Genomic DNA, 25,823 nt, shown 5'->3' with positions numbered 1-25,823 from the left:
AGAAATTTTCTTTTTCTTCTTCAGGACATTCCTGATGTGAATACACTTGATATATACTGTATTGTACTTTCTTCCTTTTATTCGTATTGTACTTTCTTCCTTTTATTCGTATTGTACACTTCATAGTCTTTCATTGATCAATTTCACCTCTTAAATATACTGTGTCAGTCCTGGTCCCACTATCATAGCTACCCCGTGCCTTCTCCCTCTCTCTTCTGATCCACAGTACATTAAGATATATCCCCCTCCGAGGTCTCTTCCCTCATCTTTTCCCAATGTCTTGTCTCTGCCATTCGTATAATGTCTATTTTTCTTTCATTCATCATTTCCAAGATTTCTTCTTCTTTGTCTTTATATGGTGCGATGTTAATCGTTGCAAGTCTTACTTTGTGAAGTGTCTTGTGCGAATTTCTTTTACGTTTCCGATTTCGTTTACCAAAGTGCCGTCTGGATTCCAAGGCTTGTAAATTAGGAGGGGCAAAAACAAATTTAAATGTGTTTGTGATCAAATGACTAAGAAGTGTGGTGGGGGTTAGGAGGATAGTGAGAAATGAGGTGAGGAGGGAGGCAGGAGTAGAAATGGAACCAGAAAAAGATTATTAGAATGGTTAGGGTGCATAACAAAAAGAAAAGAAAAACACCCACACACATGAGTGAGGAAAGATTAGCAAAAAGGGTGTGGAAAGCAGATGTGGATGGAGTGAAGTTGAAGGAATGACCAATAGTGAGAGGGATGGATGGGGTGAAAGGGATTTTAAGTAGGAGAGGAATGTTTGTTGAGTAGGGATGGGAGAAGACAGGGTATAGGGATGCATGAAGATTGGTTGTGGATAATTTGACACTGCTCAAAGTGATTTCTCCCTATCTTCTCTATTTGCTCCATGAGGAGACAAGGTGGAAGGGTTGCCATGCAAGTGATGCGGCCCTCCTGTCTTACTGAATTTGCTTCTGACCTAAACAATGGGCAGGAGACTGGCTTCCTCCTTTACAAGGGGGAAGAACCCCTTGGTATATATAGATAGAATGTGCAACATCATATGTTATTTTCAAAAAGTCCTTTTATTCATATTTGAGAGAGTCTGATGATGCAGTTTCAGTCTCATCATCTGGCTCTTCTTTCACAAGTGAAACATCTACAAAGTTTACATATGAATCCACCTCAGGCTGCACCTCCAGGGTAACAGGCTGAGAGACAGCCTCATCACAATCAATAGATTCCTCTTTCTCACTATGGTGCAGCTTCATGTGCTTTTTGAGGCTAACTTCACGAGCATATGCAATATCACACATTAAACATTGGAAAGGTTTCACACCCAAGTGCACCCGCTGATGTGACTTTAGGCCTTTTGAATCTATAAATGTCTTATCACACTCCGAACACTTGAATGGTCTTTCACCTGAGTGTACACGAAGGTGTCTTTTCAGGCTATCTGGTCGGCAAAATGATGAATCACACAATGAACATTTGTATGGCTTTTTATCTGAATGAGTATACATATGTGACTTCATGACTGATTTCTCTGAGAAAGAAGCCTCGCATGTTGGACACTTGAAAGGTTTTTCTCCTGTATGTATCCGAAGGTGTCTTGTGAGACCAGTACTTTTATGAAACTCTGCAGTACATATTGGGCATTTATGCTTCTTTTCACCTCTGGGACGTTTAATATTGGCATGTCTCGCAAGGTGTTCTGACCGAATTTTTGCAGTTGTAAATGCAGCATCACAGATGGAACATTTGAATGGTCTTTCACCTGTATGTTTTCGAAAGTGTTCAGTCAGTCTTCCTGGGGTAATGAATGAAGCATCACACTGTGTACATTTGTAAGGTTTATCACCTGTGTGTGATTGTATGTGTTTCCTTAAATCACCTGCTCGAACAAACCTTGCGTCACACATTGTGCACTGGTGAGGTTTTTCACCCGAGTGTGCCATAAGATGGGTCCTCAAAGTTGCTGAATGAGCAAACGCTGCATCACAAAATGAGCATTTGTAAGGTTTCTCACCTGTGTGTGTCCGTAGATGAACAGTCAGACTCCCTGAAGAATTAAAAGAGGCATCACAGAGCTTGCATTTCTTTGGCTTCTCACCTGTGTGCGTCCGTACATGAGCATTAAGAGTTCCTGATTGAGCAAATGCTCGATCACACATTGAACATTTGTATGGTTTTTCACCTGTGTGTGTGCGGATGTGGTCTCTCAGAGCATATGCATTAGAGAGCTTAGCATCACAATAGGTACATTCAAATGACTTTGCTATCTTGTCAGAATTCATCTTTCCTGTCTTCTTCATATTCTTGCCAGCTTATTGTGGTTACAAAGCCTTCACAATAGTAGAACCAACTGTATAGTGGCAACTATGTTCTGAAACCATGAACACATTCAAGGAAAGGATTCAATATTTTAAGTGTCGCACTTTCTTGGTTCACATCTATGTCCTCTTCAGATGTCACCTCTGAAATTGTAAACAAGACCTTTGTTACAACTGCAGCCAAATAGTTACCCTTATAACAAAGTCATAACCAAGAATTGCAAACTACAAGGAGCAGATCTTTGGGAGAGCATTCTCTCTACTTTGCAAACCATACTGATAACTTTGGAGGTTATGATACATTCAAGACTTTTCTTTCTGTGGAGAATCTTGGTTTTGACAGCTACAAAATCAAAGGGGTAACCACCATGCCCAGGTACAACTTTGCATGTTTTTTTTTTTTGTTTTTGTTTTTTGTAATGTTACTTATTTTCAGGAGAACCATCTTTAAAATAAATATCTTTCCTCAAAAGTATTATTTGCAGGATTTTTTAACAAATATTTTTTATGTTCCAATTTTACCTATTTTTACGAGAACCATCTTTAAAACAAATATCTTATCTCATGTGTACTATTTGTAGGACTTCTTGACAAAAATATTTATGATCTGCTAATTTGGATTCTAGAAACACAGCTTACAGCATGATCTCTTGGTATTAGTTCTGATATCATGAGTTGTGTACCAACTCAAACATCCTGTACAACAATGGACAATTCCTTCATCAATAGTAGCACACATATCCCTCATTTAATGAGATACGTTCCTGGAAAATTGTTTGAGCAAAAGTGCATGAAATGAATTCCATTACCCCATTGATTCCCAATGTTTGAGTGTTGCTGCGCAAAACATAAACGAACTGCCACATAGCTGCCGTGCATATACCAGAAGTTTTTAGTTGGTTCTTTTATTGACTGTATTCATAATTAATTTTATTTCTTGGTCATAATTTTTCTTTTCTGCATTTTACAGTAACTTTGAATTTTTCATTCATTAATACTTTTCTTTCTTTTTTTTTCATAACTTTAATTTCCTTAAGGGAGCATCGCCAGCAATCATTTAAAAAATTCAGATACATGAGCGAATTTTAGGTAAACATTTCAAAAGAATCTCTATGATGGTGGCAACACTCAAAGTTATACAACTGTATTTTGTTTCTATTTTTTGTACAGCATAAAATAGATAAAATATTGGCAACCCCATTGCATAAAAAACATTCTGTATATTGAAATAGCATCAACATTTCTATAGCTATTTCATTTTTTGCTACAGAATTGTGTTTATGGAGATATTTGGCAACTCCTCCCACCAGCATACCCCACAAAGACAGTGGACAGGGCACCAGTACTCTCAGAAAGGTCAAAATAAGGTGACATCGCTCCTGGTGCTCTCACCATGTGCAACAATTTTGATTTCTCACCCTGTTTTGTTGCTGTGAGCATGGAAAAATTAACAAGAAACAAGAGAGTGAAGCAGCAGAATATAGAGAGGGCCTGGAGTGCCTGAAATAGAAACAAGAAGGAAAAAGAGAAAAGCAGCACAGCTGCACCCAGCACTCTGCAAGCATTTACTAGCCATGCTCACCTTACACCTCCACCCATACCACTCACACCTCATCAGCATAAAGGAAATTGGAGACTTACTATACATCATAACCATCAAACAAATGGTTGCAAAAATTTAAATCCCAAATCTTGTAAAGTTTTTGTTCTCTCTGTTGTAATATCTTTGGTTGTTCTTTATGGATTTTTGTCATTTTTGTTTGAAAGAAAACATCAGGCTCTATTTTCTACAGTAAAAAATAAAAGATATTTGAATTTTTTAATCTTTTTTATGAAACCTTAATTTTACAGCATTTTTTTAATTATTCAGAGAAACAAATATAAAATCAGAGGTATTAGTTTGAAAAAATGTATTCAATAAGATTTGTTCCCCAGACTCTAAGCTTTCATTTCATACCAAGCTGAATGATGTGGAAGGATTTTCCATTAAGTAATTAGAGCTTCAATAGAGCTCACTTTATCTTCATTAAATATTCACTGTGCCTTACATATACATGGGAGGAACACAATACCCTGAGGAATTACACACTAATGTAAGGGGTATTTACACCTCTATTCATTAAACACATTTGAAAAAAAAAATTCACCTACCTACTCTATAAAGCGATGCGACACTCCCTTAAGCAAAAGTGCGTGAAATGCATTCCATTTCCCCATCGATTCCCAATGTTTGAGTGTTGTTACGCAAAACAAACTGCCACATAGCTGCTATGCATACATCAGAAGTTTTTAGTCAGTTCTTCTATTGACTATATTCATAATTAATCTTATTTGTTGTTCATAAATATAATCATTATTATTATTATTATTATTATTATTTTTTTTTTGTATTTTACAGTGTCTGTGTAACTTTGAATTTTTCATTCACAAATATGGGGGGATGGAGAGGGGGGTCGCCGATTTAATGAAGCGGCCTTGCTGTGGATGTGCTGTGTCTTGCGACACTGCTTCTGACCCAGGGCAGTGGACAAGGTGCAGGGATGACCCGTCATCCAGGAGGTGCTTAGATGAGAGGGAGGGTGAAGGGGTGTGGAGTGTATTCAGGGATGGAATGGATAGGAATGATTTTATGCCTTTTCCTTTTTGGCTACCTTCCTTGTAAGGGGGAGAAAGCCTTGGTGTATGTATGATGTACTAATATTTTTTTTGGGGGGTCACAACTTTAATTTCCTTAAGTTAACCTGCGTAATGTCAACTCCCCTAACCTCTGACAACGGCCAAGATGTGTGGATAGACAGAATTGTCATGGGCTATCACTTTCAACCAGAATATCTCTCTGAAGAAGTTTTCATATGGGTGCATCATTCGTGCTTACCTGTGTGCATGATGGTTCTGCAATGCTGTCTATGGGCACTCAAAGAAGCAAGGGTAGTAGATATGATGCATTCAATATTTTGGTAGTGTGCTCCTACACAAAATATTGTATCATGATCACACTACACTTTCTGGGTACCACAAAGTTTGTAAACAATGATTTCTATAATGTAATACAGGTATTTTTTCATGTGGACCCAACTGTACCAGTAAAACAATTATGATGCTGATTAAATGAAGTGGCCTTGCACTGGATGTGCTGTGTCTTGCTACATTGCTTCTGACCCAGGGCAGTGGGTGAGAGGCAGGGATGGCCCATCATCCAGGAACAAAAAAAAGAGGGAGGGGTGGTGAATGGGAGTGGAGTATGTGGGGATAAAATTGGTGGGAGTGGATTTATGCCTTTGACTTTGGCTACCTCCCTTTTAAGGGGGAAAAGCCTTTGATATATATGTATTCTTCACATGACAAGTTAGATACATTTAGACTGTTTACACAATGTATAAAAAACAAAAGCTTCACTGCAAGTATTGCTATGAACCTACTAATCCGTTTCAAGAAATGCTGTTTTATGCCTTTATTCCTGTACTGCACTCTCTTATCAAGCTTGATACTAGACTCCTACAATAGTGAACATATCATCAAACTTCTGTTCCAGTATTCTCTGCATTCTATATACCAAGGAATTCATAAAGAAAATATTGCAAATTAAAAAATTAGAAATTGAAATTGTCTGCATATATAACAATGTGGCTTTTACTTGAATTACAAATCAATGATGTTGATGACTTCATCGATTCATCACACACATTCAAAAACGTTTTCCTAAATAACCTATCTTCTGTATTATATTGTTTCATTTTCCCTTATGTTATATTCATTCTATGTAATTTTTGTTATCCACTTATTATTTCTATTCTAATTTTTCTAAGCTTATCTGATAAATTTCATCAAAATGTCCAAAAAACCCTCATCAAAATTTCAAAAAACCCTCATCAATTATTTTGAATATGCTTTACAAAATGAAATTTATTATTATTGTATGAGAATGTAGCTCCATCATTTAGCTACCTGGGTATGTTCCGTTTGTGAATAATACAATTGTTACTGGGTGGTTATCATAAGCTTTCTTCTCCTGCCTTCCTCTCTGAGTTTTATACATATATTTTCTTCAGTAGTTCTTTCATTTTCACAATTCATAAATTTGATAATAAATAGCTTGCATCACTTGACGTGATCACCATTCATCAAACACTGACAATGCATAAAAAATTAACAAATTCATTATGTCACTGTGGAGTACATGGCACCATAGGTAGGTTTTATGAAAATACTGGAACCAGACACTTTGGGGACAGGATCAGTAATTTCAAATTGTAATATATAAAAAATGAACAAGCCTTTCTGCAATTTATTTAGTTGTTGAGTTTGGAAGTCTATATTTAGACTGGTAAGTACTAAAGACATATTCCAGTAAAATTAAGCACCTTTAATTTTCACACTGGTTACACTTTAGATTACAAACAAGATCTTTGTTACAACTACAGGACCAAGAATCAACAAAGGTCAGAGCAGCCCTTTAGGACAGTGTCCTATGTACTCTGGATATACTGCTATAATCTTAGAGATTACAACACTCATTTTTATGAACACTGTCTTGATAGCAGGAATATTAAGGACAAACAATACTTATTCGGATGATAAGGTGCAGTCACACTTCTCCACAACAAGCCTAGTGTAAGCAGACTTTCAGTTGATTGAAAATTGCAAACTAAAAATAAGACACACACACACATATATAAATATTGATTGGAAATTACGAGGGTCAAAAACAAGTTTAAATGTGTTTGTGATCACATGTCTACGAAGTGAGGTGGGGGTTATGAGGATAGTGAGAAATGAGATGAGGAGGGGAGCAGGGGAAGAAAGGGAACCAGCAGAAAAATTGATCAAAGATTATTGGAATTGTTAGGGGGCATGGGACAAAAAAAAAAAAAAAAAAAAATACACGAGTGAAGAAAGATTAGCAAAAAGGGTGTGGAAAGCAGATGTGGATAGAGTGAATTTGAAAGAATGATCAAGAGCAAAATGGTTGGATGGGGTGAAAGGAATTTTGAGTAGGAGAGGAATGTTTGTTGAGTAGGGACGGGAGAAGGCAGGGTATAGGGATGCTCAAAGATTGGTTGTGGATGGTTTGACACTGCTCAAAGTGATTTCTCCCTATTTTCTCTATTTTCTGCATGAGGAGACAAGGTGGAAGGGTTGCCATGCAAGTGATGCGGCCCTCCTCTCTTGCTTCCAACCTAGACAATGGGCAGGAGACTGGCTACCTCCTTTACAAGAGGGTATATATAGATAGAATATGCAACATATGTTATTTTCAAAAGTCCTTTACTCATATTTGACAGAGTCTGATGATGCAGTTTCAGTCTCATCATCTGGCTCTTCTTTCACAAGTGAAACATCTACAAAGTTTACATATGAATCCACCTCAGGCTGCACCTCCAGGGTAACAGGCTGAGAGACAGCCTCATCACAATCAATAGATTCCTCTTTCTCACTATGGTGCAGCTTCATGTGCTTTTTGAGGCTAATTTCACGAGCATATGCAATATCACACATTAAACATTGGAAAGGTTTCACAGCCAAGTGCACCCGCTGATGTGACTTTAGGCCTTTTGAATCTATAAATGTCTTATCACACTCCGAACACTTGAATGGTCTTTCACCTGAATGTACACGAAGGTGTCTTTTCAGGCTATCAGATTGGCAAAATGATGAATCACACAATGAACACTTGTACGGCTTTTCATCTAAATGAGTATACATATGTGACTTCATGACTCTCTTCTCTGAGAAAGAAGCCTCGCATGTTGGACATTTGAAAGGTTTTTCTCCTGTATGCACCCGAAGGTGTCTTGTGAGACCAGTACTTTTATGAAACTCTGCAGTACATATTGGGCATTTATGCTTCTTTTCACCTCTGGGACGTTTAATATTGGCATGTCTCGCAAGGTGTTCTGACCGAATTTTTGCAGTTGTAAATGCAGCATCACAAATGGAACATTTGAATGGTCTTTCACCTGTATGTTTTCGAAAGTGTTCAGTCAGTCTCCCTGGGGTAATGAATGAAGCATCACACTGTGTACATTTGTAAGGTTTGTCACCTGTGTGTGATTGTATGTGTTTCCTTAAATCACCTGCTCGAACAAACCTTGCATCACACATTGTGCACTGGTGAGGTTTTTCACCCGAGTGTGCCATAAGATGGGACCTCAAAGTTGTTGAATGGGCAAACGCTGCATCACATAATGAGCATTTGTAAGGTTTTTCCCCTGTGTGTGTCCGTAGATGAACAGTCAGACTCCCTGAAGAATTAAAAGAGGCATCACAGAGCTTGCATTTCTTTGGCTTCTCACCTGTGTGTGTCCGCACATGAGCATTAAGAGTTCCTGATTGAGCAAATGCTCGATCACAGATTGAACATTTAAATGGTTTCTCGCCTGTGTGTGTGCGGATGTGATCTCTCAGAGCATATGCATTAGCGAGCTTAGCATCACAATAGGTACATTCAAACGACTTTGCTATCTTGTCAGAATTCATCTTTCCTGTCTTCTCCATACTCTTGCCAGCTTACTGTGGTTACAAAGCCTTTACAATAGTAGAACCAACTGTACAGTGGCAACTATGTTCTGAAACCATGAACACATTCAAGGAAAGGATTCGATTTTTAAGTCTCACACTTCCTTGGGTTCACTTCTATGTCCTCTTCAGATGTCATCTCTGAAATTGTAAACAAGACCTTTGTTACAACCACAGTCAAACAGTAACCCTTATAACAAAACCATGACCAAGAATCACAAAGGACAATGAGCAGATCTTTGGGAGAGCTTTCTCTGTACTTTGCAAACCATACTGATAACTTTTGAGGTTATGATACATTCAAGACTTTTCTTTCTGCGGAGACTCTTGGTTTTGACAGCTACAAAATCAAAGGTAACCACCATGCCCAAGTACAACTTTGCATGTTTTCCTTTTGCAATGTTACCTATTTTTAGGAGAACCATCTTTAAAACAATCATGTTCACTCAAAAGTACTATTTGCAGGATTTATTAACCACTTCCATACGGTGACGCCTACGTAGGCGGCATGAGGAGCAAGTGGGTACTCGATGATGCCAACGTTGCCATCTTGATTATATTTATTGTAGTTGTACCTATGTAATTTCCATTCTCTCTAAACTGGCTTCATCAATTTTCTATGGTTATCTAAATACGAGGGTGAAAGAGAAGAAACGATTGAGCACCGACTTTATTTTTTATAATGTGATTATTATGACGCAACATCGCACGTCGGGCAGCTAATGCTGCCAGACGTGCGATGTGCCCCGGAGTGAAGAGGTTACAAATTCATTTTTCCAATGTTACCTTTACGAGAACAATCTTTAAAAATGGAGAAAAATGGGAGATAAGCCAGTTGTTGTTTGCTGATGACACTGCACTTGTAGCAGATCAGAGGAGGGATTAAGGAAGTTAGTGACATAGTTTGGGAAGGTGTGTGAAACAAGGAAGTTGAAGATAAATGTGGGTAAAAGTAAGGTGATGAGATGTACAAGGGAGAGAAAGTGGCAGCAGGCTGGAAGCGAGTATTAAGGGAGAGAACATGGAGGAAGTGGATAGTTTTAGATATTTGGTTGCGAATGTGGCAGGAAAGGGTGGAGTGGGGGTGGAGGTAGAATGTAGATTGAGAGAAGCGAGTAAATGCCTTGGGGGGATTAAAAAATGTAATGAGAAATAGACATTTGGGAATGGATGCTAAGAGGAGATTGTATGAAGGAGTGATTAAGCCAACAGCACTGTACAGGGCAGTAACATGGATCATAAGAGAGGAATAGAGGAGTTTGAATGTGTTTGAGATGAAATGCCTCAAAAGTATGATAGGGGTTACTAGGCTAGAGTGAGAAATGAGGAGGTGAGGAGGAGAACATGGGTGGTAAGGGAGTTGGGAGATAGGGTTGATTAAAGAGTATTAGGATGATTTGGACACATGGAAAGAATGAGTGAAAAAAGATTAGTAAAAGAGGTGTGGAAGGCAGAGGTGGAAGGAGTGAACATGAGGGAGCGTCCTAGATTGAGATGGATGGACGAGGTAAAAGGGGCATTGGGAAAGAGGGGAATGTCTGTTGAGGAAGGATGGGAGAGGACAGAAGATAGGGGTGAATGGAGAAGGTTTGTGTACGGATGATGCTGTGATGCACAAGGGGGAGTGGGTGGGGGATGAGGGAGTATGTATGAGAAATAAATTGACACAGCCCAAAGGGATTTCTCTCAGTCTTCTTTTCTGCTTGAGGGGAAGGAGAGGGGGGTCACCAAATTAATGAAGCAGCCTTGCTGTGGCTGTGCTGTGTCTTGCGACACTGCTTCTGACCTGACAAGATGCAGGGGTGACCCGTCAACCAGGAGGTGCCAAGATAAGAGGGAGGGAAGTGGGTAGAGGCGACTGGAGTACGTAGGGGATGGAATGGGTGGGAGTGGTTTCTATGCCTTGTCTTTTGGCTACCTCCTGTGTAAGGGGGAAAAAAGTGTTTGGTATATGTATCTTTAAACATACATATGCCAAGGCTTTTTCCCCTTTAAAGGGAGGTAGCCAATAAGAAAAAGGCATAAAATCATTCCCACCCATTCCATCCCTGAATTCACTCCACACCCCTCCACCCTCCCTCATATCTGAGCACCTCCTGGATGACAGGTCATCCCTGCACCTTGTCCACTGCCCTGGGTCAGAAGCAGTGTCGCAAGACACAGCACATCCACAGCAAGGCTGCTTCATTAAATCGGCGACCCCCCCTCTCCGTCCCCCCATTGCATAAAAGGAGAGGATGGGGAGAAATCCCTTCGGGCTGTGTCAGATTCTGCTCACACATACTACCTCACCCGCCATCCCCCCGCCCATTCCACCTCATGCAATCACATCATCATCCATATACAACCATTCTCCATTCACCCCTGTCTTCCGTCCTCTCCCGTCCTTCCTCAACAGACATTCCCCTCTTCCCCAAAGCCCCCTTCACCCCATCCATCCACCTCATCCTAGGACGTCCCCTCATGTTCACTCCCCCCACATCTGCCTTCCATACCTATTTTACTAGTCTTTCTTCACTCATTCTTTCCATGTGTCCAAACCATCCTAATATTCTTTCATCAACCCTATCTCCCAGCTCCTTTTCCACCCCTGTTCTCCTCCTCACCTCCTCATTTCTCACTCTATCTAGCCTAGTAACCCCCATCATACTTCTCAGACACCTCATCTCAAACACATTCAACCTCCTCTCTTCTTCTATGTTCCATGTTTCTGCCCCATACAGTGCTGTTGGCACAATCACTCCTTCATACAGTCTCCTCTTAGCATCCATTCCCAAATGTCTATTCCTCATTACACTCTTTAATCCACCAAGGTATTTACTCACTTCTCTCAATCTACATTCTACCTCCACTTTCACTCCACCTTTTCCTGCCACATTTGCACCCAAGTATCTAAAACTATCCACTTCCTCCAGTCGCTCTCCCTGTTCATGAATAATATAATTGTTGCTGGGTGGTTAGTAGCTTTCTTCTCCTGCCTTCTTGTCTTAGTTTTATACGTAATTAATATTATATTATTCTCAGTCTCTTTTCTTCCCAATCGTGTACTTTCTTCAGTAGTTCTTTCAGTTTCATAATTCCTAAATCTGTTGGTAAATAGCTTGTAGCACTTGACGTGATCACCATTACGTCACTGCGGAGTACATTGTACCGCAGGTAGGTTTTACGAGAATAACTGAAACACATTTTGGGGAGAGGACAAGTAATTTCAAATTCAAATATATAAAAAACAAAAGAGCCTTTGTGTAATCTATTTAATTGTTCACTTTGGAAATCTATATATAGAATTTTGTAAGTACTATATTCAGTTGATGACTTTGGTATCACTTTGGTAAATACTAAAAACATATTCCAGTAAAGTTAAGCACCTTTAATTTTTCACACTGGTTACACTCTAGATTATAAGCAAGATCTTTGTTGCAACCACAGGAGCCAGGACCAAGAATCGCAAAGAACAGAGCAGACCTTTAGGACAGTTTCCCACATACTCTGGAAACCATACTGTTATAATCTTAAAAGATTACAATAAGGCTTTCCCTTTTTTATGAACACTGGGTTTTGATAGCTGGAATATTGACAATAAACACGTTATCCAAGGATAGAGTGCAGTCAGCCTTCTCCATGAGAAGCATAAGCAGACTTTCAGCCAACTGAAAAGTACATACATATACCAAGGCTTTTTCCCCCTTATAAGGGGGGTAGCCAAAAAGAAAAAGGCATAAAATCATTCCCACCCATTCCATCCCTGAATACACTCCACACCCCTCCACCCTCCCTCTTATCTGAAAAGTGCAAACTAAAAATAAAACTTGTATACAAATATTTATACATACACTGCTTGGCATGAGCCAAAAGTGTAACACCTAAACTTGGAATTTGAGAGAAAGAAAAAAGTTTAAACAATTATGTGATGAAATGTCTAAGAAGTATGGTGAGAATTATGAGGATTGTGAGAAACTGAGGTGAGGAGAGGAGTGGTAGAAAAGGGAGCCAGCGGAAAAGGACGGTGAAATAGCAAAAAGGGGTGTGGAAAGCAGAGGTGGATGGAGTGAACTTGAAGGAATGATAAAGAGATGCATTGATGGGGTGAATGGGGTTTTGAGTAGGAGGGGAATGTCTGTTGAGCAGGGATGGAAGAAGGCAAGGGATAGAGATGTGTGAAGATTGGTTGTGGATGGCTATTCTGATGCTGCCCAAAGGAACTTCTCCCCATCTTCTCTATTTTCTCCACAAGGGAACGAGGTGGAAGGGTTGCAATGCAAGTGATGTGGCCCTGCTGCAGATGTGCAGTGTCTTGCTGCACTTGCTTCTGACCCAGACAATGGGCAGGAGATTGGGATGACCCTGGGCAGTGGGCAAGATGCAGGGATGACCCTTTATCCGTGAGGGTAAGAGGGTCAGAGGGTGTTGGATGGGAGTGGATTTGGCGTATGCCTTGACTGAGTACATCATTTACAAGGGAGAAGAAACACTTGGTATATATATAGAGTATATGCAACATCACATGTTATATTCAAAAGTCCTTTTATTTCACTGAGTCTGATGATGCAGTTTCAGTCTCATCATCTGGCTCTACCTTCACTACAAAGTTTTCACATGAATGCTCCTGAGGCTGCTCCTTCAGGTAACTTTCTTGAGAGACTTTCTCATCACAATCATAAAATTCATGTTTTTCTGGATGGTGTACTTTCGTGTGCCTTTTGAGACTACCCTCATGAGAATATGCAGCATCACACAATGAACATTTGAAATGTTTCTTACTCCAATGCACACGCTGATGTGACTTTAGGCCACTTGAATCTACAAATGTTTTATCGCACTCTGAACACTTGAATGGTTTTTCACCAGAGTGCACAAGAAGGTGTCTTTTTAGGTTATCTGGTCGGCAAAACGAGGAATCGCACGACGAACACTTGTACGGCTTTTCTTCCGAATGAGAGAACATGTGTGACTTGAGGTTTCTCTTCTCCGAGAAAGAAGCCTCGCATGTTGGACACTTGAAAGGTTTTTCCCCCGAATGTACCCGAAGGTGTCTCGTGACACCACTACTCTGATAAAACCTGGCATCACACAATGGACACTTGTGCTCCTTTTCACCTCTGGGAAGATTCTTTTTGGCATGTCGCACATGATGTTGTGTCAGAAGAGTTGCACTAGTGAAAGTAGCATCACAAATGGAACATTTGAACGGTCTTTCGCCCGTATGTTTCCGAAAGTGATCAGTCAGTCTCCCCGGGGTAATAAACGACGCATCACAGTGTGTACATTTGTAAGGTTTATCACCAGTGTGTGCTTGTATGTGTTTTCTTAAATCACCTGATCCAACAAACCTTGCATCACACATTGTACACTGGTGAGGTTTTTCGCCCGAGTGTGCCATGAGATGGCCTCTGAGACTTTCTGGATGGGCAAATGCGGCATCACACAAGGAACACTTGTATGGTTTCTCGCCCGTGTGAGTTCGTACGTGACAGGTCAATCTCCAAGTGGAATTGAAAGTGGCACCACACTGAGTACATCTCTTGGGTTTAGGATTCTCACCCGTGTGTGTCCGAAGGTGAACGTTCAGGGTCCCTAACTGAATAAACGCTTTACCACACACAGAACACTTGTGCGGCTTCTCACCTGTGTGTCTTCGGATGTGATCTCTGAGAGCACCGCTACTAGAAAGCTTAGAATCACAATAGGTACATTCAAATGTCTTTGGCATCTTGTCAGATTTCACCTTTCCTATCTTCTCCATACTCTGGCAAACTGAAATAATGAAAAATGTGCGTCAAGGGTGTATGCAACTCGTACACTTGGAATTTAAGAGGCAGAAAGAAGAATGACCTGTCATCCAGGAGGAGCTAAGATGAGAGGGAGGAAAGGGTGGTGGAGGGGAGTGGAAGGGGTAGGAGTGGGTATGCCTTTTGACCTTGGCACCTTTCTGGTAAGGGGAAAAAGCCTTTGGTATACAGATAGAAAAAAAAAGTTTAAATGTATTTGTGATGAAGTGTCTGAGAAGCATGGCGGGGCAGTGGCAGATCCAGGATCAAAATTTGGGAGGGGTGCTAACCTGAATTTTGTAAATGTAGATGATTTTAAAGAGATGTACTCTGTAGTACGAATACGATGATTTTGAATATAAATTGAAGTATATGTTCTCACTTTAGTTTTTTTTCAGAATATTGGGCAAAAGTAATACTTAATCTTACATTTTAAAGATTTACCCTCAATGATGTGTTGAATATACTTCTGCCACTGTAATACTGCTTTCTGCCATGTACCGGTGTACATGTGGCAGGTTTCTCGACCTCTACAATGAGGTAATGAAAGAATAAATTGGGGGGTTAGCCCTCTCAGCTCCCCTGCATCCACCACTGGGTGAGGGTTACCATGGTTACAAAGCAAGATGTGAGGCAAAGAGAGCAAAGATAGAAAGGGATCTGGTAGATAAGACTGATGAAGAATTATTGAGATGGTTTGGGCACATGGAATGAGCTTGGGGGGATGACCAAGTATGAGATGGATGGATGGGGTGAAAAGGGCTTTGAGTAAGAGGGAAATGTCTGTTGAGCAGGGAAGAGAGAAGTCAGGGGATAGGGGCAAATAGAAAATAGTTGTGTATGGATGATATTTTGATGCAGCCTGAAAGGATTCCTCCCCATCATATCCATTTTTCACACGAGGGGATGAGGAAGGAGTGCTGTGTAAATGAAGCAGCTAGCCCTGCTGTGGATATACTGTGCCTTGTTTCTGAGTAGGACACAAGGATGACACATCATCCACAAGGAACTAAAATGAGAGGGAATGGGTGGTAGAGGGTACCTTAGCTGTCTACCTCCCTTGTATGGGGTAAGAAGTCCTTAGTATATACAGGGTACATACAGTAACTGTTTTGTTGTTTCATGGACACTGTGTGGAAAGGAGCAGGTAACCACACCACTCAAAACAAAAGCAACTTTGCACCCACGGAGATCTTCAGGTTTCCTCATCTATGGAAAAGGCATTCGGTACTTATGTTAATCTCCGCTGGGCACAGCAGCAGCAGCAAAATCTCAGAACAGCTGAAAGTGACTGAACAGTTCATCAGGACCATAAGGAGGGAATTAATTTCTTCTGACTACAGTTATGAAGGTGTTGCTGGAAAACATCATTCGCAATGATCGGACACAATCAGGGACCCCGAATTTGTCCCTCAATTGCAAGCCATGGTCAATCAAGACCCCAGACGGTCCATGAAGTCCACTGCCAGAGAGCTGCAAGTGTCTGAGGGCACTGTAAGGAAGTGTTTGCACGAAGATATCTGATACAAGTCATACAAGATGCCTAAGGGTCAACTCCTCTCTGCAAATATGCAGAAAAATCGCTTCAAGGTGCTCAACAAACTGTCGCACCCTCTGGAGAACAACAAGCTCTGGTTCTTTTCAGGTGAAAAAAACTTCTGCCAGGACCAGACCCACAACTCTCAGAACAACAGGTGGTTGGCTGTCTGTCCCAAGGATGTGCTAAGAGTCATGAAAACCAAGTTTTCTGCAACTGTCATGGTGTTTAGGGTAGCCTACAGCGAGGGCTAAGTCATGCCCCTGTTCTTCTTTCCCCAGGGGCTCAGGGTGAGCACCAAAGTGTATATCGGTGTCCTAAAGACCCACATGAAGCCGTGGATTGAGGAAGTGGCTACTGGTAGACCCTATGTGTGGCAACAAGAATCAACACCTCTAGAAAATCTCAGAAATAGCTCCCCAACAATTGCTTTGACTTTGTTGCCACTGATGTGTGGCCACCTAACTCACATGACCTCAACCCTATGGACTATTTTGTATGGGGCACAGATGAACGAGATACTAACCACATCCCATGCAAGAGTAAGGATGACCTTATCAGTTGGATCAAGGTCGTCTTTGCCAATCTCTCTAAGGAGATCGTGAAGAAGGCCTGTCCCAGGTTTTGAGGGCGCGTTGAGGACGTCATTGATGCCAAGGGTGGATTCATTGAGTAATGGGACACGAGAATTGTGCTGGTAGAGCCCGTTTTCTTTGTTGCAGTAAATGTATTTTCAACTAAATTGTGACTTTTTTTTTGTGTGACCCTAAAAAGAAAACAATTACCGTATGCACTCTGTAGATGGATGCCAAAACTATTGACCATGAAAATGATACAAAGACTCAATTGATTAAAACATTTTTGTTATATGCAAGAACATCAGGATCTATAAAAGTACACACATATACCAGACTTTTCCCCACCTTACAAGGGAGGTAGCCAAGGTCAAAGGCATAAAATCCAATCCCACCCATTTCATCCCCACATCCCCTCCCTCCCTCTTTTATTGGCTCCTCCTGGATGACAGGTCATCCCTGCATCTTGCTCACTTCCCTTTCAGGCTGGGTCAGAAGCAATGGAGCAAGACACAGCACATCCACAGGACAGTTGCTTCATTTAATCAGTGACCACCCCATCTCCATCCCCTCATGCAGAAAAGAGAAGAACACAGAGAAATCCCTTTGGGCTGTCAAAATATCATTCACACATACTCCCTCACCCCACCCACTACCTTCCATATGTCACAGCATCACCCATACACATTCTCCACTCACCCCTATCTTGTCTCCTCCCTTCCTCAACAGACGATCCCCTCTTTCTCAATGCCCCTTTTACTCCATCCATCCATCTCATCCTTGGTCATCCCCTCATGTTCACTCCTTCCACACCTCTTTTACTAACCTCTCTTCATTCTTTCCTTGCGTCCAAACCATTCCAATACTCTTTCATCAGCCCCATCTCCCCACTCCCTTTCCATCCCCACTTTCCTCCTCGTTTCTCACTCTATCCTGCCTAGTAACCCCTACCATACTTCTCAGGCATTTCATCTCACATTTAAACTCTTCCTCTTATGTTTCATGTTTCTGCCCCATTCAGTGCTGCCAACCCAACCACTCCTTCATATAATCCCCTCTTAGCAACTATTCCCAAGTCTATTATAACACATTTTAATCCCCTAATGCATTTACTTGGTTCTCTCAATCCACATTCTACCTTCACTCCTTTCTCACCACATTTGCATCCAAGTACCTAAAGTTATCCATTTCCTCCAGTCTCCCTTAATACTCACTTCCAATATGCTGCCATCCTCTCCCTTTGTACATCTCATCTTACTTTTACCCACATCTATCTTCAACTTCCTTCTGCATACCTTCCCAAATTTCATCACTAACATCTTTCATCCTTCCTCTGATCCTGCTACAAGTGCAGTGTCATCTGCAAACAACTGGCTTATCTCCCACTTTTCTCCATTATTGCTAACCATGTCCAATCCCATGCCCATTACCTTTGCACCATCCCACATATAAACTGAATAGCCAAGGTGAGATAACACAACCCTGGTGAAGTCCTACCTTTACCTCAAACCACTCAATATCTACATTTTCAGTTCTCACACAGGCTCACTCTTGTAAAAAAAATTTGACTGCTCTAAACAGCTTTCCTTCTATCCCAGATATTTGCAATGCCTCCCTGTCCACCATGTCATAAGCCTTTTCCAAATCCATAAAGGCCCAAAAAACATCCTTACCTTTTCCTAAAGCTTTCACATATCTGCATTACTACAAAAACCTGATCTATGCAGCTCCTACCTGTCCTAAACTCACACTATTCCTCTTCTAATCCTCTCCATCAAAACCCTCACATAAGCCTTCCCAATTACACTCAACAAACTGATCCGTCTGAAACCACTACACTCGCACTTGTCCCCTTTTCCCTTGTAAAGCAGAACTTCACAGGCACTCCTCCAGTACTCTACCCTCTTTTAAACAAATATTAAACAACCTCACTAGCCAGTCCACCATTGCTGTACCACCCATCCACCACCCTTTCCTATGTGTATTTATGTTTGACTGTTTCTAGACACATCACCATCATCTCTCCACTACAATTTTTTCCTGAAACTCCACACTTGCCAACTACTCTGTCTAATGGTTCATCTCCTACCCTAGCATTGAGATCTCCCAATATCACTATATTGGCATTTCTCCCTAAACCTTCTATGCACTCATTTAAATCTAACAAGCCTCCATTTCACCTTCATTCTTGTCACTACCAGGCCCACATGCACTTACAAATACCACATCTCCCTTTACAGTTTCACCTTCATCCACAATAACATTTAAGAAACTTCCTTCCACTCCAACACATGTTTACCTATCTCTTCACTTACTAGTACAGCCATCCCTTCTCTCCATTGTCCTCTCTTCACCCCCAACACCCTCCCAAATTCAAACTTGCCCATTCCTTTCAACTTAATTTCACTCAATGCCAACACATCCATATTTCTTTTCACAAATATATATCTTCCCTTTTACTCTCATTTGTACCACATCCATGCACATTAAAAGATCTAAACCTTAGAGTTCTGGTTGGCTAACTTCCGGACCCTCTTATGCCTTTGCTTCTTTTTTTAGGAATGTCTCCTTTGGGCTACAGAGAGTAGTATGTCTAGTCCTATCCCCATCCCTTTTTTGTTGCCTTTTCCATCTCAACTGGGAACACTTGGTGGCAGTATTCCTTCTTCACCACAAGGTTCAACAAAAAAGGAAATAAGCATTCAAAGAAGTGGTATAGGACACTTTTAAGAGTGGGGGACTGTTGCAGTATAATAAAGTAGCATCATTTCCCTATGAATAGAGATTTCCTCTACCACATCTGGTCTGTAGGGGTGCCCCATATAGGCCCCAAAGTATCAGCTGCAGCTACTGCGCAACTGTTATCCCCACAATAACACGTAGCCAATACCCCAGACGGATTGGAACTGAATGGGAAAAATAGGCCTGAACACCTTTAAACCAGGATTTTTATATCAATTCCTATTTCAATGCACCTATATTGAATTTGCAATCTGATCTTCAACAATTTATACTCTAATACATTTGATAGTGTTTAGGTGCCCAACATGGGTCAATGTCATATCACACAAAGAAAATTTGTGGGTTTCAGCTGTGTGTATCGTAATGTTTTTTCAAGGTATCTGCTTGGATAAATGCTCCATTAGACAATGAACATTTATGGGATTTTTGACCTGTATGCGTCCAGATGTATCTTCTGGTGACTTGGCTCGGCATATGTCCAGTCACACTCTGAACATGTGTAAGTAATTTACCTGTGTGTGTCCGAATTATTTTCCCTCGCAAATGGCATACCACAGACTGAATGGATCATTAAGTACCACTTTAGATGGCATGGTTTGTTTAATTCAGACTCGCACACTGAACAAACATGCATTTTTTCACCTGTGTGTGTTCCAAATGTTCTGCCTCAGACTAGCTTTCTTAGAGAACTCTGGATCACACTGAAGATTTGTGCAAGGTTTTTCACTCGAGTGCAGCCTGAAGGGATTTCTCTCTTTTGTAATATGTCAATACCTCCATTTTCTGTTCTTAACCACTTCCATACGGTGACGCCTACATAGGCATCATGAGGAGCAAGTGGGTACGTGATGATGCCGACGTTGGCGTCTTGATTACATTTATTGTAGTCGTACCTACGTAACCTCCATTCTTTCTAAACTGGCTTCATCATATTTTCTATGGTTATCAAAATTGAAGGGTGAAAGAGAACGAACGATTGAGCACTGACTTTATTTTTCATAATGCGATTATTATGACGCAACATTGCACGTCAGGCAGCTAATGCTGCCAGACGTGCGATGTGCCCTGGAGTGAAGAGGTTAACCCTTTCCATACGGTGCCGCACACGTAGGCGTCATGAGGAGCAAGTGGATTCGCGACGCTGCCATATCGGCGTCTTAATTATATTTATTGTAGTCGCCCCTGTGTTTTTACATTCTCCCTAATCTGCTCTTAATCCCATTCTCTGTGGTTTTCAAAATTGACGGGTGAAAGAGAGAACGATCGATATAAGCCGTGACTATATTTTATGATGCGAGTATTATTACGACACGTTGTACGGCTGGCATTGGCTGCTGCCCGCAAGATTTAAGTCCCGTAGTGAAGTGGTTAAGTTTCCCACATATTCAGTTTCCAAATTCCAATGTCTTTACTCTGCCAATGTTATTGTAAAAATTGTATTTCACCCTCATCATCAAATTACTCCATATAAAACTATGTTCATCATATTTGTTATGACCTATTTTTTTTATAATAATCAAGCCTATGTACATACACATACAAGACTATATTTGCATTGGTAATCTTTTTATTACCCACATGGAAGTGTGCACTACAATGTAATGACCTTCGACAATAAATTGATCTTGCCAGATATTTCAGACATCAAAATTGGTCTCAATTTACCTCTACAAAACTACAAAGGTATCAAAACCTACACCTTGTTTTCTGCATGAGGGGACAGACAGAAAGGGGGGGGGTGTCACCAATTAAATGAAATGGCCTTGCTGTAGATGTGTTGTGTCTTGTTGCATTGCTTCTGGCCCAGGGCAGTGGGCAAGGTGCAGGGATGACCCATGATCCTAGAGGAGCCATGAAAAGAGGGAGGGAGGGGTGGTGAATGGGAGTGGAGTATTTAGGGATGAAAAGGAGGAAAAAACTGTTAGTATATGTGTGTACGTATGTAACACAAGATGGTGCTTCAGAGATAACGGATGAGAAAATGCGGCATCACAATATGTACACATATAGGACCTCTCCCATGTGTATGTTCATCTAATGTCCTAATGAAGCAAAAGTAGTATTACAGAATGAACAATTGTAAGGTTTCCCACCTGCATGTGCATGCACGTGAACAGTACCATTCCATGGATTAATAAATGCTTTATCACAAAATGAACATTTGTATGGCTTCGTACCTGTGTAGAACTGATGCGTCTTTTCATGTAACTTGCCTTCACAAATGTATGCAAAGGGAACACCTAAATGTTTTTGCCGTTGGAGATATTTTACTCTTTCACTTCCCTATATGGTTCAACCACCTTGACTGTAATTATGGTCAACTCCACCGTATCTGTATCAACTATATATCACAAGCCCACAAGATTAACAAAGAGTATGATAACAAGAGTGATTCTATTTCTGATGTGCTACTTATTTCTTGATTATGTACATAATATATATGCATATATACATACATATATATATATATATATATATATGTGTAGTCAGGTAATGCACCATGTGTTGTGGACACTGCCATATTCATCATATCACTGATCTCTGAAATTGTAAACAAGGCCTGTATAATAACTAAAACAGAAAAGATGTTATCTTTGATAGGAGGAACATGTGCATAAAGAAGCTAACCTATGCTTTCAGTCTAGGCCCAACTCACGAGGAAGGAAGAGGCCGTAGGTATACACGTAAATGCTCTTCTGCTAGTGCATTATAACATATATATACCAAACGCTCTTTCCCCCTTACTTGGGAGGTAGAAGAAAAAAAGGGGAGGGGGCATAGAAACCACTACCACCCATTCCATCCCCTATATACTCCACTCCACTCCACTCTCTTCCCTCCCTTTTATCTTGGCACCTCCTAGATGACGAGTCATCCCTGCATCTTGTCCACTGCCCTGGGTCAGAAGCAATGTCGCAAGACATAGCACATCCATAGCAAGGCTGCTTCATTTAATTGGTAACCCCCACCTCTCCGTCCCCTCATGCAGAAAAGAACAAGACAAGGAGAAATCCCTTTGGGCTGTGTCAATTTATTTCTTACACATACTCCCTCACCCACTCCCCCTCGTGCATCACAGTATCATCCATACACAACCATTCTCCATTCACCCCTATCTTCTGTCCTCTACTGTCCTTCCTCAACAGACATTCCCCTCTTTCCCAATGCCCCTTTTTCTCCATCCATCCATCTCATCCTTGGTCGCCCCCTCATGTTCACTCCTTCCACCTCTTTTACTAATCTTTCTTTCCATGTGTCCAAACCATCCCAATATTCTTTCATCAATCCTATCTCCCAACTCCTCTTCACCTCCTCATTTCTCACTCTATCCAGCCTAGTAACCCATATCATACTTCTCAGGCATTTCATCTCGAACACATTCAAACTCCTTCTCTCTTATGTTCTATGTTTCTGCCCCATACAGTGCAGTCGGGGACAGGACTAGGAATCCTGCTACCTGTAGTCCCAAAGGGGACATTCCTACAAAAAGTAAAGGCATAAGAGGGTCCAGTGCATTAGGAAGACCTCTAATTAATGACACTGACATAGAATGATGGGTCTATCACTGATTTGTCAATAGCGACACTTCCATTCAGTTATGCCTTCTAGTGTCATTTTCCGTAATTCTTTTGTTTTGGGATTACGAGCAGCTACTGGATTTGGTTGCTAATTTGGTCCAGGGATTGGCATTGGAGCCTATTTTACTGCATGGCAAGCCCCCTACTAGATGGAAAACTTCAGAAAAAAGAAACGCTTGGGCTGAGGATGTACTCTTTTCTGCCATGCATGGGGACGAGTGGAAACAAGACAGAATTTGTTCAAGGGAAGAACAGTTTGTGTGTATATACTCTAACAGGAAAGGGCTACACCGGCTCAGTGTATACATTTACCTAATTGTAGCATAAAGGAGCAACACTTATTGGGTCCTAGTCTCTAATTTTCTACATATATCAAAAGGCTTTTTCCCCCTTACACAGGAGATAAGGGATGGGGGGTGAGGTAGTATGTGTGAGCAAAATTTGAGGCAGCCTGAGAGGATTTCTCCCCATCTTCTCCTTTTATGCATGGGGGTACGGAAAGGGGGGGGGGGTCACCATTTTAATGAAGTGGCCTTGCTGTGGATGTGCTGTGTTTTGTAACACTGCTTCTGACCCAGGGCAGTGGACAAGGTGCAGTGATGACCCGTCATCCGGGAGGTGCTAAGATGAGAGGGAGGGTGGAGGGGTGTGGAGTGTATTCAGGGATGGTATGGATGAGAATGATTTTATGCCATTTCCTTTTTGGCTACCTCCCTTGTAAGGGGGAAAAAGCCTTGGTATATGTATGTACATGGGAGGTGGCAAATTTTTCTACATATACCAAAGACTCCCCCCCCCCTTACATGGGAGGTAGCCAATTTTTCTACATATACCAACATGGTCATCGAATCTCATTAAAGACATTGACAGACTGGAAAAAGTACAACGGCAAGCCACAAAACTGATTCCAAATATCAAAGACAAATCGTACAAAAATCGACTAAAACATGTGAATCGGTTTTCCCTTAAAAAGCGTAGACTCAGAGGTGACTTGATACAGGTCTATAAAATTCTAAAGGGAATTGACATCGTGACAAAATTTTCACATTGATTGAGAATCAGACAAGAAATAATGGTCTCAAACTGTCTGGAAATAGTTTCAATTTGGAAGTAGGTAGAAACAACTTTGCCAACCATGTAGTTAATGAATGGAATAAACTTCCTGCACAGGTAGTGCAATGTAGTTCAGTTCAAAGCTTTAGGAATCATTTAGATAAACACCTAAGCAAGATGCTGTAATGATTATAATTTTTATATTATTTTTGTTTTATCATCATTTGCCTGTTTGATTTCCATTTATTATTAGTTATATGTCAATTTATTATTATTTACTATTTACCTGTTTTGTTTATCATTTAACTATACCTATGTATCTATTTTATTTGTTATTTACATTATTATAGTTTTTATTACTATGATTTTTTTTTTGCATCCAACCTAGATATGGACCAAAAGGTCTCCTGTCAGCATGCTCTGCCTTTGTAATCCTTTTGTTTGTAATATTACCGAAGGCTTTTCCCGCCCTTACACAGGAGGTTGCCAATTTTTCTACATATACCAACATATTACCAAAGGTTTTTTCCCCCTTACATGGGAGGTAGCCAATTTTTCTACATATACCAACATATTACCAAAGGTTTCTTCCCCCTTACATGGGAGGTAGCCAATTTTTCTACATATACCAGCATATTACCAAAGGCTTTTCCCCCCTTGAACAGGAGGTAGCAAATTTTTCTACACATACCGACATATTAGCAAAGGCTTTTTTCCTCCCCTTACATGGGGGGTAGCCAATTTTTCTAATTTTCTAACATACCTAAAATCAAATTCATGTACAGTTCCAATTATCATATTTTGATGTGGACTTGTGTATTGTTAGTTTGGGCTATATCACCTTTTAACCACTTTGGTATGATGACACCTACGTAAGCGTCATGAGACACGAGTGGGTACAAAAGGATGCTGGCATCAGTGTCTTGATTAGATGTACAGTACTACCTCTCATTAATGGACTAAAAGAGAGGTAACGGTGTCCGTTGATGTGAATAATCCGTTAATTTGGAGTGGTTTTTGGGTGGCATAGTGATTGCACAGCACTAAACAACAGCACCAAAAACACCGAAAACACAGCAAAAACACTGCAAACACAGCTAATTAACATCCGTTAATGAGAGGTCTCACTGTATATATATTTTGTAGTTGTCCATGAGTTACCCCCCAGATAGTGTGAACTGGTTTGATCACGTTTTCTGTGTTTATCACTACTCAAGAGTAAAAGAGAACAAATAATACAGGAGCAAGTTTATATATTATAATGCATGTTGTGTGATGCATTGTACATATGGCAGCTGATGCTGCGCGTGAGAATTTGACTCATACTGAAGTGCAACACACACAGGTTCCATTGCACCAGCCCTGCACGGGCAGTTTCCTCATTCTCTTTCACCAGTTGTGGTTGACAAACCACACAAAACACAATCAAGCCTGTTTAGTAAAATCTCTATCCCTCTATATAAAAAAAATAGTTCATAAAATGAAGTTGGGGCATGATCAAGAGTATCCTTATGATCAATTATGTCTTTCCCTCTCTCTATGTATGGCAAGGAAAGGAGGGAAGAGAGAGAGAGAGAGAGAGAGAGAGAGAGAGAGAGAGAGAGAGAGAGAGAGAGAGAGAGAGAGAGAGAGAGAGAGAGAGAGAGAGAGAGAGAGAGAGAAATCCACAATCTGGTATCACCACCTCACACCTCGCCCCTAGTGCACGATAACCCAACACCCGCAACTCATGACGCCAGCATGATCG

General features: G+C 40.8%; 2 protein-coding genes across 10 annotated transcripts in view; both read right to left on the bottom strand.

The window, feature by feature from the left end:
* Positions 1–441: 441 nt before the first annotated feature.
* LOC143023753 (uncharacterized) overlaps positions 442–25,823 on the bottom strand; it is a 33,156-nt gene continuing 7,774 nt past the window's right edge. For 6 of the 8 annotated variants that reach the window (XM_076182358.1, XM_076182364.1, XM_076182359.1 and 3 more), the window contains one exon: positions 6,650–8,964. In XM_076182358.1, the coding sequence (XP_076038473.1) occupies positions 7,573–8,802 (1,230 nt within the window). In that variant the 5' untranslated portion in view covers positions 8,803–8,964 and the 3' untranslated portion in view covers positions 6,650–7,572. Of the gene's footprint in view, positions 2,452–6,649; positions 8,965–25,823 lie in introns of those variants that run through there. The other 2 variants (XM_076182363.1, XM_076182366.1) reach the window with 1 other exon arrangement.
* LOC143023752 (uncharacterized) lies at positions 11,549–15,113 on the bottom strand. 2 transcript variants are annotated; one of them, XM_076182357.1, is made up of 2 exons: positions 15,036–15,113; positions 11,549–14,577 (listed from the first exon to the last, which is right to left on the bottom strand). In XM_076182357.1, the coding sequence occupies exons 1-2, from the start codon at positions 15,100–15,102 to the stop codon at positions 13,349–13,351; spliced, it is 1,296 nt and encodes a 431-aa protein (XP_076038472.1). In that variant the 5' UTR covers positions 15,103–15,113; the 3' UTR covers positions 11,549–13,348. The 2 variants fall into 2 exon arrangements, with proteins under 2 accessions (XP_076038472.1, XP_076038471.1); XM_076182356.1 differs by having other exon boundaries at positions 15,021–15,108.

This window comes from Oratosquilla oratoria, unplaced genomic scaffold (assembly GCF_046742065.1).
Source record: "Oratosquilla oratoria isolate Oo_2021 unplaced genomic scaffold, ASM4674206v1 SCAFFOLD58, whole genome shotgun sequence".
Lineage (NCBI taxonomy): Eukaryota > Metazoa > Arthropoda > Malacostraca > Stomatopoda > Squillidae > Oratosquilla > Oratosquilla oratoria.
The sequence above is the reverse complement of the archived record's forward strand: the minus strand, read 5'-3'. Positions and strand labels throughout refer to the sequence as shown.